At 38.8% G+C, this 13,659-nt stretch overlaps 1 protein-coding gene across 2 annotated transcripts in view; it reads left to right on the top strand.

Moving 5' to 3' along the window:
- The first annotated feature begins 2,432 nt into the window (after positions 1 to 2,432).
- The window catches only part of iffo2a (intermediate filament family orphan 2a), a 28,415-nt gene continuing 17,188 nt past the window's right edge, over positions 2,433 to 13,659 (top strand). For both annotated transcript variants that reach the window (XM_053483345.1, XM_053483344.1), the window contains exon 1: positions 2,433 to 3,194. In XM_053483345.1, coding sequence (XP_053339320.1) covers positions 2,644 to 3,194 — 551 coding nt within the window. In that variant the 5' untranslated portion in view covers positions 2,433 to 2,643. The remainder of the gene's footprint in view (positions 3,195 to 13,659) is intronic.

Raw genomic sequence — 13,659 nt, 5'->3', positions numbered from 1 at the left:
CAAGTTCATCTTCATTTTATTTGTGCAAATGTTTACATGGTTTCTAGCAAAGTTTAAGTCAGACTTTCTGTTCTTGAGTGTTACCAGTTGATTGCATCTTGAGCTAAATCCTCCGTGTTCGCATTCATGGAGGCGTCTCTTGATTGTAGAGTTCGACAAGGATATGCCTACCTCCTTAAGTCCAGGCAGACACTATGCAATGCTTTTGATTGTGTACCACATACTAACTCTTCAAAACCCACTAATTAAATGTGTTAAGCTGTCTACCCCCATGGCCCAAATCTGCACCCTCTCTGCTCATAGTGTTCCTTTCAGGAACTGGGCACAATGTGAGTTTGAGTTTGTTCATTAACAATTTTAATAAAGTTTTATTTAAACAAAACAGCAGTCAGTGTGAAAATGGGGTTACTCTCAGCACAGAAACGATCAATCAACCAACACACACAAAAAGTAACAGGTGTGATGGTTGGGGAGTATAGTGCAGAATCTAACTCGGGCGTGTTCACAATGGAAAACAGCTGAACAAAATTTATGACATGTCCGGTGTCATAAGATTGTCCTGGAACCAGATTATTGGTGATTTGAAGGATTAGTTAGGCACTGGGAGTAAAATAATAGCTGATTAGTATGAAATTTTGGGCTGATTGTAAAATAAGTCTGGGGGATTGATCTGAGGCTAAAATCATTTAAGTCCATATAATGTCTGCCTGGACCAAGAGTGACTTCACTAGATGTTATGAAGGGTTTTTTCCTCTCTTAAAATAAATGAATAAGTAAGGCATTTTACTACGATTTCCCATAACTTTTGGTGTTTCTGAGCTTGCTCTGTCACCATATGTTCCTGTTAGTTTTTGTGTGTGTGTGTGTGTGGCTTAATTTATTTAGATACCTCATTGAACCACATATTGAGAGCTTCCTTGAACAGATAATTGACTAATGCAAATTCAGCCATGCTGGTGCTGGCTCTCTTTGTTCTGCTGTCTCCGGCTCCCTCCCTGGTTCTAAACAGACTGACTCCTAAAGCAGAAAAGAATGCAGGAAAAGAAGTTTTCCTTACTCATAATAACTAACTTGTTTACATCACACTTGTTAAATTGAACGATCCTACTGTAAATTGGTGAGCCTATTTCTTTCTACTGAGCAGCCACAACTCCGAAAACATTAAAGAAATTGTTCACCCCCCAAAAAAATATTGTTCATTATCCCTTCAATAAAAGCTCCACACTTACCTGACACTGTACATCTGATTGACCCTGGTCTACCTGTCTCTGTCTCCTTTGCCTGTGATTGATATTGTGAAATTAGTATTTTCATAAGCACCCATTCTTAAAGCCAAATTTCCTTAATATGTGAACTTGTTGTACTTACAGTACTTGGTGTTTAGGTGCACTGAAAAATGATCTTATGTCCATTTATCTATTATCTACTTACTGGAGTTCAACATTAATTGAGCTGTAGCCACACACCTGACTAGAACTGGGAAAGCAGGCAGTGGGCCAAACCACTGTGAGGAAGGAGGGGGGGGACTCAACTGGTTCTAAATACATTTTTGCGGGGTGTTTTTTCTACTTAAACAATTATCTTAGGTATACATGCATATATTTTTCACAATAGAGAGTGCGATCTTTTTTTTTATTCTTTTTTTTTTTTTTGGGCGGGGAAGACAATGTCCCCTCCGTCCCGCCCGGGATTTACGCCCATGAATTCAGCATTAAACTCCAAATCTTTTATCTCTTTAATTTCTTGTAAAATAAAGAAACAGCCGTCAGCTGTATATCACCCTACTCATCAGTCAGTAGAGATTTGTACAATAAATAAAAGCTTATTTTCTAATGCAATTCATCCGTCCATCTGGAACCCCATGTAGGGACCGTTAAGGCCAGTGGTGATTACCACTGTATTTATTCCAATTGTATTTATTCCCATTCCCATTTTACGACTGTGAATCCCACCCAAAAATCATTTCATTTTATCGTCATTAAAAAAAACATTGTGTGTAAAGGTGTGTAAAGAGGACAAGCACAAACACTGCGTCTCTGTCCAAATACTTTTGGACCCGACGGGGGACTTTAAAATAGTGTACAGTGTAACTAAAATTGTATACTGTGCAAGCTCCTATACTTCATGAGAAACAAACAATGAAAAAATCAACAAAATATTAAACAAATGTGTAACAATAATAATTTAAAAAAAAAACCCGTCTAAATAGTCACTAAATAAGCCTCGCTACAACAACGGGTTTTTATTTCCATTTATTTTTCACATTTATTATTTTTTTTATCCATTTTGTTGTTCCCTCATAGGGTGTGTGAGCGTGTGTGTGTGTGTGTGTGTTTAGCCTCCTCCTCCTCCTCCTCCTGCCATTTCCCGTTTGGAGAAGCTTATTTTAGCGGCTCGGAATGAGAGCCTCAGTCGCGTGAGGTTTTGCAGGAACGCGTTCAGACATACAGAGACTGTTAGCCTGTTAGCACTTCAACTCTATTAGGTGGCGGTTATTTCTCACAGTGAAGCGACCGGCTATGTCTTTATATTTGTATGACATTAGATAAAGGGAAGGGAAGGGAAGGGAAGGGGGGTAAAGAGAAAGAAAGGAAGAGAAGGGAGTGCACCTTGCGGTGAGATGACGCGAGCGGTTTTGTTTGAATGAAACCCGTCCAGTCCAGGATGGATGACTTCTCTCATCTTTTCCCCGAGCGGAACACTCCTCCGCTTCACATGGAAACGCCGTTACCTCGTATCATCGGTGCCTCCGCCGGCTCGGGGGTGAGCAGCGCCTTACGGAACGATTTAGGCTCCAATATCAGTGTGTTAAAAACACTGAATCTGCGGTTCCGCTGTTTCCTCGCCAAAGTCCACGAGTTGGAGCGGCGGAACCAGGTGTTAGAGACGCAGCTGCAGGAAGCTCTGGAGGAGTCGCGGTACAAGAGCCTGTTAAGCCGGGAACAAGCCATCCAGACGGACTACGAGCTCCCGTTCGCAGGCCCGCTAGGCGAGGCCAGGGTCCCCGGGAGAATCTGGAGTTATGCCCATAACAGGAGGTATGGAGGTCGGCTGGGGATCCATCACGGGCCCGGAGTTTCCTGGACGCACCCAGATGGAGTCGGGGTTCAGATCGACACCATCACCCCCGAGCTCAGGGCCATCTACAACGTGCTGGCCAAAGTCAAACGAGAGAGAGACGAATACAGAAGGAGGCAAGTCCATTCCAGGTTCTAACTGGTCGACACTGAAAACACACACATACACATTACACACTTTTCTCACTCACTCACTCACACACTCATCATCTGCTTTATCCTAAGGCGCAAGGGCCTGGAGCTTATCCCAGGAGATTTAGGGGGTGCCAATTCATTGCAGGGCACACACACCCACACTCACACACACGGGCAATCTGGGAACGCCATTTACCCTATCCAATGTTTTTGGGCTGTGGGAGGAAACCCATCAAGCATGGGGAGAACATGCAAACCCTATGCACACAGACCCCAAGGTGGGAATCAAACCCGAACCCTGAAGGTGCACAGACAGAGATAACCACTAAGCCACTCTGCCACCGTTAGAGGAGAAGTTTGCATTGAGGTACAGCTAAAACACTGCAAAACACCTCTTATAGCCTGGTGTTTACATTTGCATACAAGCATTTGCATGCTTCATGTTTTTTTTTTTTGTTTTTGTTTAAAAGTAAAATGTTCAGTAGTACAGTAAGGCAGCAATCAATGTATAACATTCATTCATTCATTCATCTTTAGTAAGTGTTTCATCTGGTTCAGAGGCACTGTGGATCTCGAGCCCATCCCAGGACCACAGTGCACAACCAGACAACTGGTAATTAGACTCCCACTTACTTAGCAAGCATGTTTTTGGAAGTTGAAAAGAAAATGTAAAACCCAGACAAAACCTGCGCAGAATATGTTTGGATACTCTAAACAATATAACCATGGCTTAGGATCAAACCAACGGCCCTGGAGGTACAGTATGAGATGGCAATGCTTCCTGCTGTACTGTTGAGAGGCTTACAGTTAAAACAACAAACAATAAAAGCGTATTACTTAGCAGCTAAATGCTTTCCAGTCCAACATACTGTAGTTGTTGGGGATGAGAATCACCAGGTATCACCTGATACCACATGATATTATCACAATTTCTGGTGAATGTGTTATAAGCCTCGTCATTTTTAAAATATCCAGGTTCGATATTCTTTTTTTTTTTTTAGATTTCTAAATAAACTTCACAAATAATTTGTTTGTACCACAAAGGATGCTATACCGCCTGCCAACGTGCAAATAGTATAGAGCACCTTAGAGGAATGGCAACATTTTACCAACTCAAATGCGAAAAATATATAAAAAAAATTTTCAAACCTCTGTTTTGGAGTCACGAATTGCCACACAAAAGAATCGTTTTCATTTATTTAAGGTACATTTAGTGTGTTCGATCTCACAAATGTTTCCTTCTTCATCCCTAGTGATTCAAATGTTACTCAAATTGGGTATGTGAATAAAATATTTATTTTTTATCTATTCTTCTTGGTTGCTCTGTTCAGATGTCATATACAAATTTTTAAAAATTGGTTTCAGTGCCTGAGCAAATGATAACGGAAGTTCTGTCATTTCGTACTATTCTTTATGCAAATCAATTGCAAAAAAAATTGCCTTTTTAAATCCACATATCATGAGGGATGGTAATGCTTTTTTACTTAGCTGTGCATATGTTTTATAGTCCTTTAATTGTGGCTTGTGTCTAAGAACAGATCATGAGGAACCTTGAAAGAAAAATCGCCTTCCCACAGTGAATGAATAGAGCCGCGGCATTTGTCCATTCACTGGGGAATCTATTGGCTTACTGTGTCTTTAAGGCATTTCCTGTCTAGCCTGATGCTTTATATGACTAAATAACTTGGACAAAGGCCAGACGGATCACACACAGTTTGTATTTTGGTTAAAAGCTGAATAATAGATATTTTAAATGTTTTAAATGTAAATGACTTATTCAATCAGTTTAGTGTAGGCTTGGACATCTTTTAATTGAAATCAAATGATTGATATATTTCAGGGTATGTGGTCAGTAAAGCTGAAGTGCTCATGCGATGTGTCACCAGCTGGGGTGTAAAACAGTAATAGCCTAGGTATGTGACCCACAGTAATAGCCTAGGTATATGACCCATTTCCAGGAATAGAGGTTTTCCTGTTGTTCTTAAGGCACCCATTGTTTAAGCAGGCAGAGCATAAATATTGATAATACAACATAATTAAAATACAAATCTAAAGTGAAAATAGAGATTGCTGAACATTATCTCCTGATGCTGGAAAGTAACATTATTGGGTCATGTTAGTTGAAATGTATTTGCCAGCTTCACTTTAATTTCTTTAAATGTGTGTGCCACCTTTATGAAATAGTTTTACTTCTAACACGATCTTAATTCTACTGTCTTTAAATCCTTTAGATTAAAAACACATTTGTGTGCATACAACGGCACATTTTGGCATGGTGCCACTGTACACAATTACAATCCTCTAGCACCTACAGTAGACTGCAATTGTATCAGACCATTAACGGCATAAATGGGCCAGTCTATTCTACTCTGAGCTACTGGCAGGATTCTTCCATAACTCAGTGAAGGGAAATGAGCATCAAGTTGTTGAGTGCATCAAGTGCTGCTTGGAAGGACTGGAAGCATTTCATTAGTATCATGACTTTTCTAAGAGAAGTTTTAAAGCAGTCTTTTGGCACCCTGTCCAGGGTGTACCCTGCCTTGTGCCCCAAGTCTCCTGGGATAGGCTCCAGGTCCCCGCGACCCTGCATACAGGATAAAGTGATATGAAAGATGAGTGAGTAAATTAGAGCAAATGCTAACTTTTTGCTTCTTTAGTGTAATGAATGTTTAGCGCTGATTCACATAGACCATTGACTTTAGAAAAAATGTTAAGTGATATTGGGTCTAGTTATTATTTAGTCTTCTCTTGTTAGTTTTGAAGGCATATTGAGTATAAAGGAAAATAAATGTATCATATTTCATATAATGAAAATGCCTATGGATCAAGATCTATAGGTCACATTGTATACAATAGGTTTGTTAGAACATGAAAAGTTCAATGATCCTATATGTTACAACCTCTTTTTGAAATAGTTATCCCATTCCAAGCTCTGTTCGCCTCTGGTTATATCTTTGTTCCTTTCCCATTCTATCCCATCCCATCCTCCCACTCTTCTCGCTCCGTGGAATGCTTTATTCTCCGGGATTGATTTATTCTTTGGTTTATCTGCTCACATTTCACAACACATTTTCTGTTTCTCTATGTTAACCTATAAAGTGTTAAAATATGAAAATATGAAGTCCTGCATCTATTCAGTGTCTTCTTGAAAATGGGTGTTATTCATTTATTTGCTTTGACTCTTAAATTTAGCACAGGCAGAAACTCTGTGATTCATAATCATGCTCTTAAGGTCTGTGTTCAAGGAAGCTGCATTTGTTGTGTCATAAGGCATACATACCTCTCGAGGATTGCCTGCCATGTGCTATAGTGACCCTTATGACTCAGCATGCCAGGGGGCGGCTGGACTCTGACGGACAGGCAATGTGTCAGACTGTGTATTGAGTGGAGGTGAGAATGAGTGTGAGATCATTTCCCAGGGGAATGTCAGGGAAGTGGTAGAATTATGGCAAACTCTGCTTTGTATCTGTCTTGGTGTCTGGAATCTTTGCCTCTGTGGCTTCCTATAAAGTTCTTCTGATAAAAAGTTAATTTAAATATGAATAAAAGCATTCTTTTAATTCAACTTAGCCACTAAGGCTATGACCTAAAAAAAGAGTTATGACATAATTCTGTAATTTATTACTAAATAAAGTGAAGTTAATTAAGGTGTTATGAATAGTTTATGTTTATTACAATACAACACCGGATTTAGGGTGTAGTCTATCTAAATACTGATGTGACTGATGAGTCTCCTGGTCTGGAAACAGATGTGCATTTCTAAAAGCCCTTAGGGTCTAAGAATGCAATCCATATACTTTGGCCAAACTGGTCATTATTTTGCTGTATGTTTTGTGGTTTTTTTGCACATTACATTTAGGAGGATCCTAGCCAAGTACTTTTAGCTGTAGAATTACAGAAATCTTACATGTAATGTGCTTCATATGTTTGTTAGAAGCTTGTGAACCTCATAACAGCAATCTTTGTTAATAAAAAAAAAATTCTCAAACATATTTTATGGAGTTTGGCTGATAATTGTTCACCAAGACTAGTTTCTCCACATATGCGGAAGTGGTTAGTGTGATAAAAACCAAGGCGTTTTGTTTAACAGCTGTTTGTGTTCAAGACAAAATCCAAGCTAAAACAAGAGAAAATGAGCAACCAAGCAAGACCAGTGGTGGCTCAGAGGGGACTGAGTTACCGATCAGAGTTACTGAGTTACTGATCAGAAGGTTAGCAGTTTCCCAGCTTTACCAGGTTCCCATGGCGCGAGGCCCTTAACCCTATCTGCTCCAGGGGCGCTGTATCATGGCTGACAGTGCGCTGTGACCCCAGTTACAATGGCATATGAAGGAAGAAGGAATTACCCTGTCCAGTAATGTATATGTTACAAATAAAGGCTACAATGGCCACAGACTTTAGGATCTTGAAGGTTACAGTCTGACTAATAATTATTGACATGACCATGTATGCATATTTCCATACACTAATTTGAAACAAGGAAAAAAACATGCACAAAGTACCAAAGTGAACTTGAAAGACAGAGACACTCACTCATTCAGCGTCTATACAGGGTTGCGGGGAGCTGGAGCCTATCCGAGGAGTCTAGGGGCACAAGCGGGGTATACACTGGACATGGTGCCAATCTATCGCAGTGCACATACACATGCTCATTCATGCACTTTTGGGAAATTTGGAAACGCCGAGTAGAAATGCAAAACCCAACAAGCTCAGGTTTTTTTTTTTTACCTCCATGCACACAAACCCAAGGTGGGATTCGAACCAGGACCCCCTGTGCAAGGCCACAGTTCTAACCTTTAAACCACCATGCCGCTCTCGAGAGACAGTACATTTCAAATACTGATAAAAGTTCACAAAACCTCATATTTAAAGGTCAGTGTTGAGTTTAGAAGCTATTGGAAAGGATCTGTAAGACAAATACGTAGCTTGTTTCAGTAAAAGTAGCTGGTTCTTGGATAGATTTAGTGACGAAAAGTACAGTATTAAAAACCTTTAGTGAATGCTGAAGGTCCGTTAGAAAGCCTGCAGTGAGACCCAGCCCAGTTTGCTTACTTTTCAGTAAAGTTTTAGTAGGTATGTAAAAGCAGGTTTATTATATATTATTATATATATTATTGTTATTATTATTATATATTAGTTATATTTAAGGACCAGACCCTTAAAGAGTTTAAGCCCCTTGAGTGGTACAGTACATGCTTTATGTAAAAAAGATGATCTGGTAGTTTTCCCAATGGTTGGTCAGTGACTTAACGACTGTGACCTCGTGCAAACACTGTCATGCCTCAGTCAGTCCTGATTAATATACTACATAAGGTTTACTGGAAAGAAGAACCAGATTGTTGCTTTACCATTCCATTTCCATGTAAGATAAAAGTCTGTGATCCCAATCACTCCTACAGTTATTCAGCAAAAGCCTGCAGTTTTTTCCCAGAGATGACGCTCTGGATTTTTTTTTTATTTTGGGTTGTCTTTGTTCTTCCCATTATGCTGGGACTGAACATGAATGAGTTTCTTCAAAGGTCTATTCATGAATCATGTCAGTTGAGCTGAGGCTGTCTTTGAGGAATGTTTGGTGTCGTAATTAAGCCATATTTATCTACCATAACAGAAGGCATGTCTATTCACAATGACACGCTGACATGGATGAAAGAAATGCATGTAAATCTAACACATCTGGTTATTTAGTACTAATATAGCAGATAACTGCGAAACTCCTGTTGTAGACCACCCACCCCCCACATGAGTTTTGTGCATTGTGCATCCTGAGATGCTTTTCAGCTCACCATGGTTGCAAATAGCATTTCTTTGCGTTAGCATTACTGACATTCCGGCCAGTTCGAACTAGTTTGGTCTTTATTCTCTGACCTCTCACATTAACAATGCTTCTGCACAAAGTTGCTACTAATGGATGTTTTTTTTTTTTTTTTTAATTCTGTAAAAAATTTTCCTGCTACGATAACTGATAAACTCAAATCAGCCTGTCTCGCACCAGCTGTCACACCAACTAAAATTTAATTTGTCCTCCATTATGATGTTGGATAGGAAGCTTTTAATCTGTGTCTGCATCATTTTTATGCTTTTATGCACTAGTTCTACACATTTGGCTGATTGTATAACAGCATGAATGTGCTACCTAATTCCATATTTATCTAGGTTTTATCATCTAGCTTGTTTACTTTTGTTCCTCATTTTTCCTACTGTTTACATACAGTAGATATATATACATGCACAGTGTCAGTGTAGTATATGTTTATTATATAATATATACACACAGCGTAATGTGGACTTTAGGGTGTAGTCTTTCTAAATATCGATCTGACTACAGCCTTCTCCTCTCTTAATCTGGCAACAGATGTGTGTGTGTATATGTGTGTGTGTGTGTCTAAAGGCCCCTTAGGGATTTTGACTTGCATTTTGGCCAATGTTGTTACTGTCGCATTGCCTTTCTATTTCCCTATTGCATACTGTCATGCAAAAGCAGCATATTTCACATGAATAGAAATGGTTCTGATATAGAGTTTCACACAGCATGTAGATTGTAACCCTTATTTATTCATTATAAATTCATTACAATTTTAACTATGATGTTATTTATTAAAGGTACCAGTCTGTATTCAAAGGTATTTTTCCAGGATAAGAGCAAATAATGGTACAAATGATGTTTGCCAATAATAATTCACCTCATCTTCTGTTATTTGACACGAAAATCCCAGTTCGATGTGAACACCCCTCATACATACAGTATATACAGCACACACAAACACTCACATATGGATTCCCCAATTAAAAAAAACCTTTGACAGCAGCAGATTATCTTCCACTGCAGTACACACCACTGCAATTGAAGTAGTACTCGAAAGAGAAAGACTTTAAAGAATATCTTTATTTATGTTACGCATGGTGTAAGGGTACGCATATCCTATTACGATCATTATCAGTGTTAGATAAACGTGATCACCATACCATGCATATTTATCTATTGATCTCACTTCTTGGGAATTGACTATTGATAATTTGACACATTTTTTGTATTTTATTTGCATTCTGTGGAAACTCAGATTGTGTCTTACATTCTTTTTTTAAGCAAGAACAAAATGTCTATCTTGGCACAAGAATAAGAATTTTGACATGATTGCTGTCTTTGCTTCAGTCTAATACAGTGGTGTGAAAAACTATTTGCCCCCTTCCTGATTTCTTATTTTTTTGCATGTTTGTCACACAAAATGTTTCTGATCATCAAACACATTGTGTGAAAAAGTAATTGCCCCCTGAACCTAATAACTGGTTGGCCCACCCTTAGCAGCCATAACTGCAATCAAGCGTTTGCGATAACTTGCAACGAGTCTTTTACAGCGCTCTGGAGGAATTTTGGCCCACTCATCTTTGCAGAATTGTTGTAATTCAACTTTATTTGAGGGTTTTCTAGCATGAACCACCTTTTTAAGGTCATGCCACAACATCTCAATAGGATTCAGGTCAGGACTTTGACTAGGCCACTCCAAAGTCTTAATTTTGTCTTTCTTCAGCCATTCAGAGGTGGATTTGCTGGTGTGTTTTGGGTCATTGTCCTGCTGCAGCAACCAAGATCGCTTCAGCTTGAGTTGACGAACAGATGGCCGGACATTCTCCTTCAGGATTTTTTGGTAGACAGTAGAATTCATGGTTCCATCTATCACAGCAAGCCTTCCAGGTCCTGAAGCAGCAAAACAACCCCAGACCATCACATTACCACCACCATATTTTACTGTTGGTATGATGTTCTTTTTCTGAAATGCTGTGTTACTTTTACGCCAGATGTAACGGGACACGCACCTTCCAAAAAGTTAAACTTTTGTCTCGTCGGTCCACAAGGTATTTTCCCAAAAGTCTTGGCAATCATTGAGATGTTTTTTTTAGCAAAATTGAGACGAGCCTTAATGTTCTTTTTGCTTAAAAGTGGTTTGCGCCTTGGAAATCTGCCATGCAGGCCGTTTTTGCCTATTCTCTTTCTTTTGGTGGAGTCGTGAACACTGACCTTAATTGAGGCGAGTGAGGCCTGCAGTTCTTTAGATGTTGTCCTGGGGTCTTTTGTGGCCTCTCGGATGAGTTGTCTCTGCGCTCTTGGGGTAATTTTGGTCGGCCGGCCACTCCTGGGAAGGTTCACCACTGTTCCATGTTTTTGCCATTTGTGGATAATGGCTCTTACTGTGGTTCGCTGGAGGCCCAAAGCTTTAGAAATGGCTTTATAACCTTTACCAGACTGATAGATCTCAATTACTTTTGTTCTCATTTGTTCCTGAATTTCTTTGGATCTTGGCATGATGTCTAGCTTTTGAGGTGCTTTTGGTCTACTTCTCTGTGTCAGGTAGCTCCTATTTAAGTGATTTCTTGATTGAAACAGGTGTGGCAGTAATCAGGCCTGGGGGTGACTACAGAAATTGAACTTTTTAACTCTGTGATAAACCACAGTTAAGTTACGTTATTTTTTAACAAGGGGGGCAATCACTTTTTCACACAGGGCCATGTAGATTTGGAGTTTTTTTTCTCCCTTAATAACGTAAACCTTCATTTAAAAACTGCATTTTGTGTTCAATTATGTTATCTTTGACTAATAGTTAACGGTTTTTGATGAGCAGAAACTTTTAAGTGTGACAAACATGCAAAAGAATAAGAAATCAGGAAGGGGGCAAATAGTTTTTCACACCACTGTATTCTGTCAGTGATAGACTCAGATACCCAGCCTGTCTGTTTTTATTCAGCTTTGTTACTACAGGATTTTTTGTTTGCATAATAAATGCATTAGAACATCTGAATGTTAAATAAGGAGGTAGTCCTGTAGCACAAATTCTTTAAAACAGTTGTATTTGTTGATTGGTAATTGATGTAGTTTTTACAGCTTAAGTGTCTCAATGGTTCAAATAGGAACTCCTCCTTAGTTCAGTGTTCCATGTCGTGAGCTGTAAGAAAACAAATCCCACCAACTGAGACAGTTTTCTTCAGAGGATACAACTTTCAATTTGTTATCCATATCTTGGCAAGAATCTGGAATCTGAATCATGTAGCCTGATTTACTGACAAAAGTCACTCTTAATAGCTCTAAAGCCTTTCTACTCTAAAGGTTTTTCTTTTTCAATTATTATCATATAGCTGTCTCTGAATCTTTTATTTATTCTACATGGAACTAGAAGCTCCACATTAAATTGCATGGTGGCTGAGTGGTTAGCACTGTCCCTTTCACCTTCAGGGTCAGGGTTCGATTCCCACCTCAGATCTGTCTGCATAGAGTTTGCATGTTCCCTATGTGCTTGGTGTGTTTTACTTAGGGTACTCCAGTTTCCTCCCACAGTCCAATGACATGCAGATAAGGCAAATTGGCGTTCCCAAATTGCTAATGTTGTCCAGAGGTCCTACCACAGTCTTGAAGATGGGAATAAATACAGTGGTCACCATTGGCCTCCACGGTCCCTAGTTGGACTACAGAGGTTCCTGGATGGATTCTTTGCATGAAAATTTAAATCACAATTTGGACTAATCGAAAGGTTTTGCAATTTTTTTATATTACATGTATTACACATAGTCTGGAATTTATGTACAGTTTGTCAGTAATTTAACTATTTGTGATTTTTAAAAAATAATTTTTGACCTGATATAATCTAAAAGAAAGAATTGCAATTAAGAGAAATCGCTCCTGAGGTGTTAATATTGAAACACAATGTTTTAGCTAGAACCTGGTGTGAGTGTAAGTGCATTTGTTATAAGATTAACTGGATCAGGCTGGTTATGCTCCTCAGAATGCTTTGTTTAACCACAAACCAGGCTCAACTATGGTTGTGCTTTATTATTCTATTGTTTACAAGAACAAAGTGGTTGAGCAGCTAGACTGAACTTTGGGGTAGCTGGCATTTTGCCTACTTCTTTCATTGCATGGGTGAACAGATTTTGTTTTATTTCGTGCTTAGTGTAAAGACAAAACATGCTGTACACATGAGAACTGGGAGATGATGCCAAAAGAGGTATTGTTTAATTACCAAACTGCTCTGAAGATGTCAGTCACATCTTCTGATGGACGCATGAATAATAAATAAATCTGTCATGTCTTGCCAACTTTATAAATATGGATCTATAGGCAAAATCTTGCTTATTTTTTATAGGCTGTTGAATTCAAACGACCCCAAGAAATAAGAAGTTGAGCAGTGGTAGGTCTGATTTTATTTGATGTTTTGTTGTTTTGTTTCAAAGCCATTTTGGATCTCAGTGATTGTTGATTATAATTTTTTTAATGTTTTTTTTTTCAATAATGCAATTTTAAAACTATACAGTTTATAGTTTAAAGTGCTTTTATTAGAATGAAAAAATGGCACCATCTGTAGCAAACAGTGCCAACAATGATTCTTCCTCTAAATAAAGGAATAAGAAAAAATTAAAGGATATTAAAATAATATATTATTTGCTTTAGATAGTACTGTTA

This window comes from Clarias gariepinus, chromosome 22 (assembly GCF_024256425.1).
Source record: "Clarias gariepinus isolate MV-2021 ecotype Netherlands chromosome 22, CGAR_prim_01v2, whole genome shotgun sequence".
Classification (NCBI taxonomy): domain Eukaryota; kingdom Metazoa; phylum Chordata; class Actinopteri; order Siluriformes; family Clariidae; genus Clarias; species Clarias gariepinus.
This window is presented reverse-complemented; position numbering and strand designations above follow the sequence as displayed.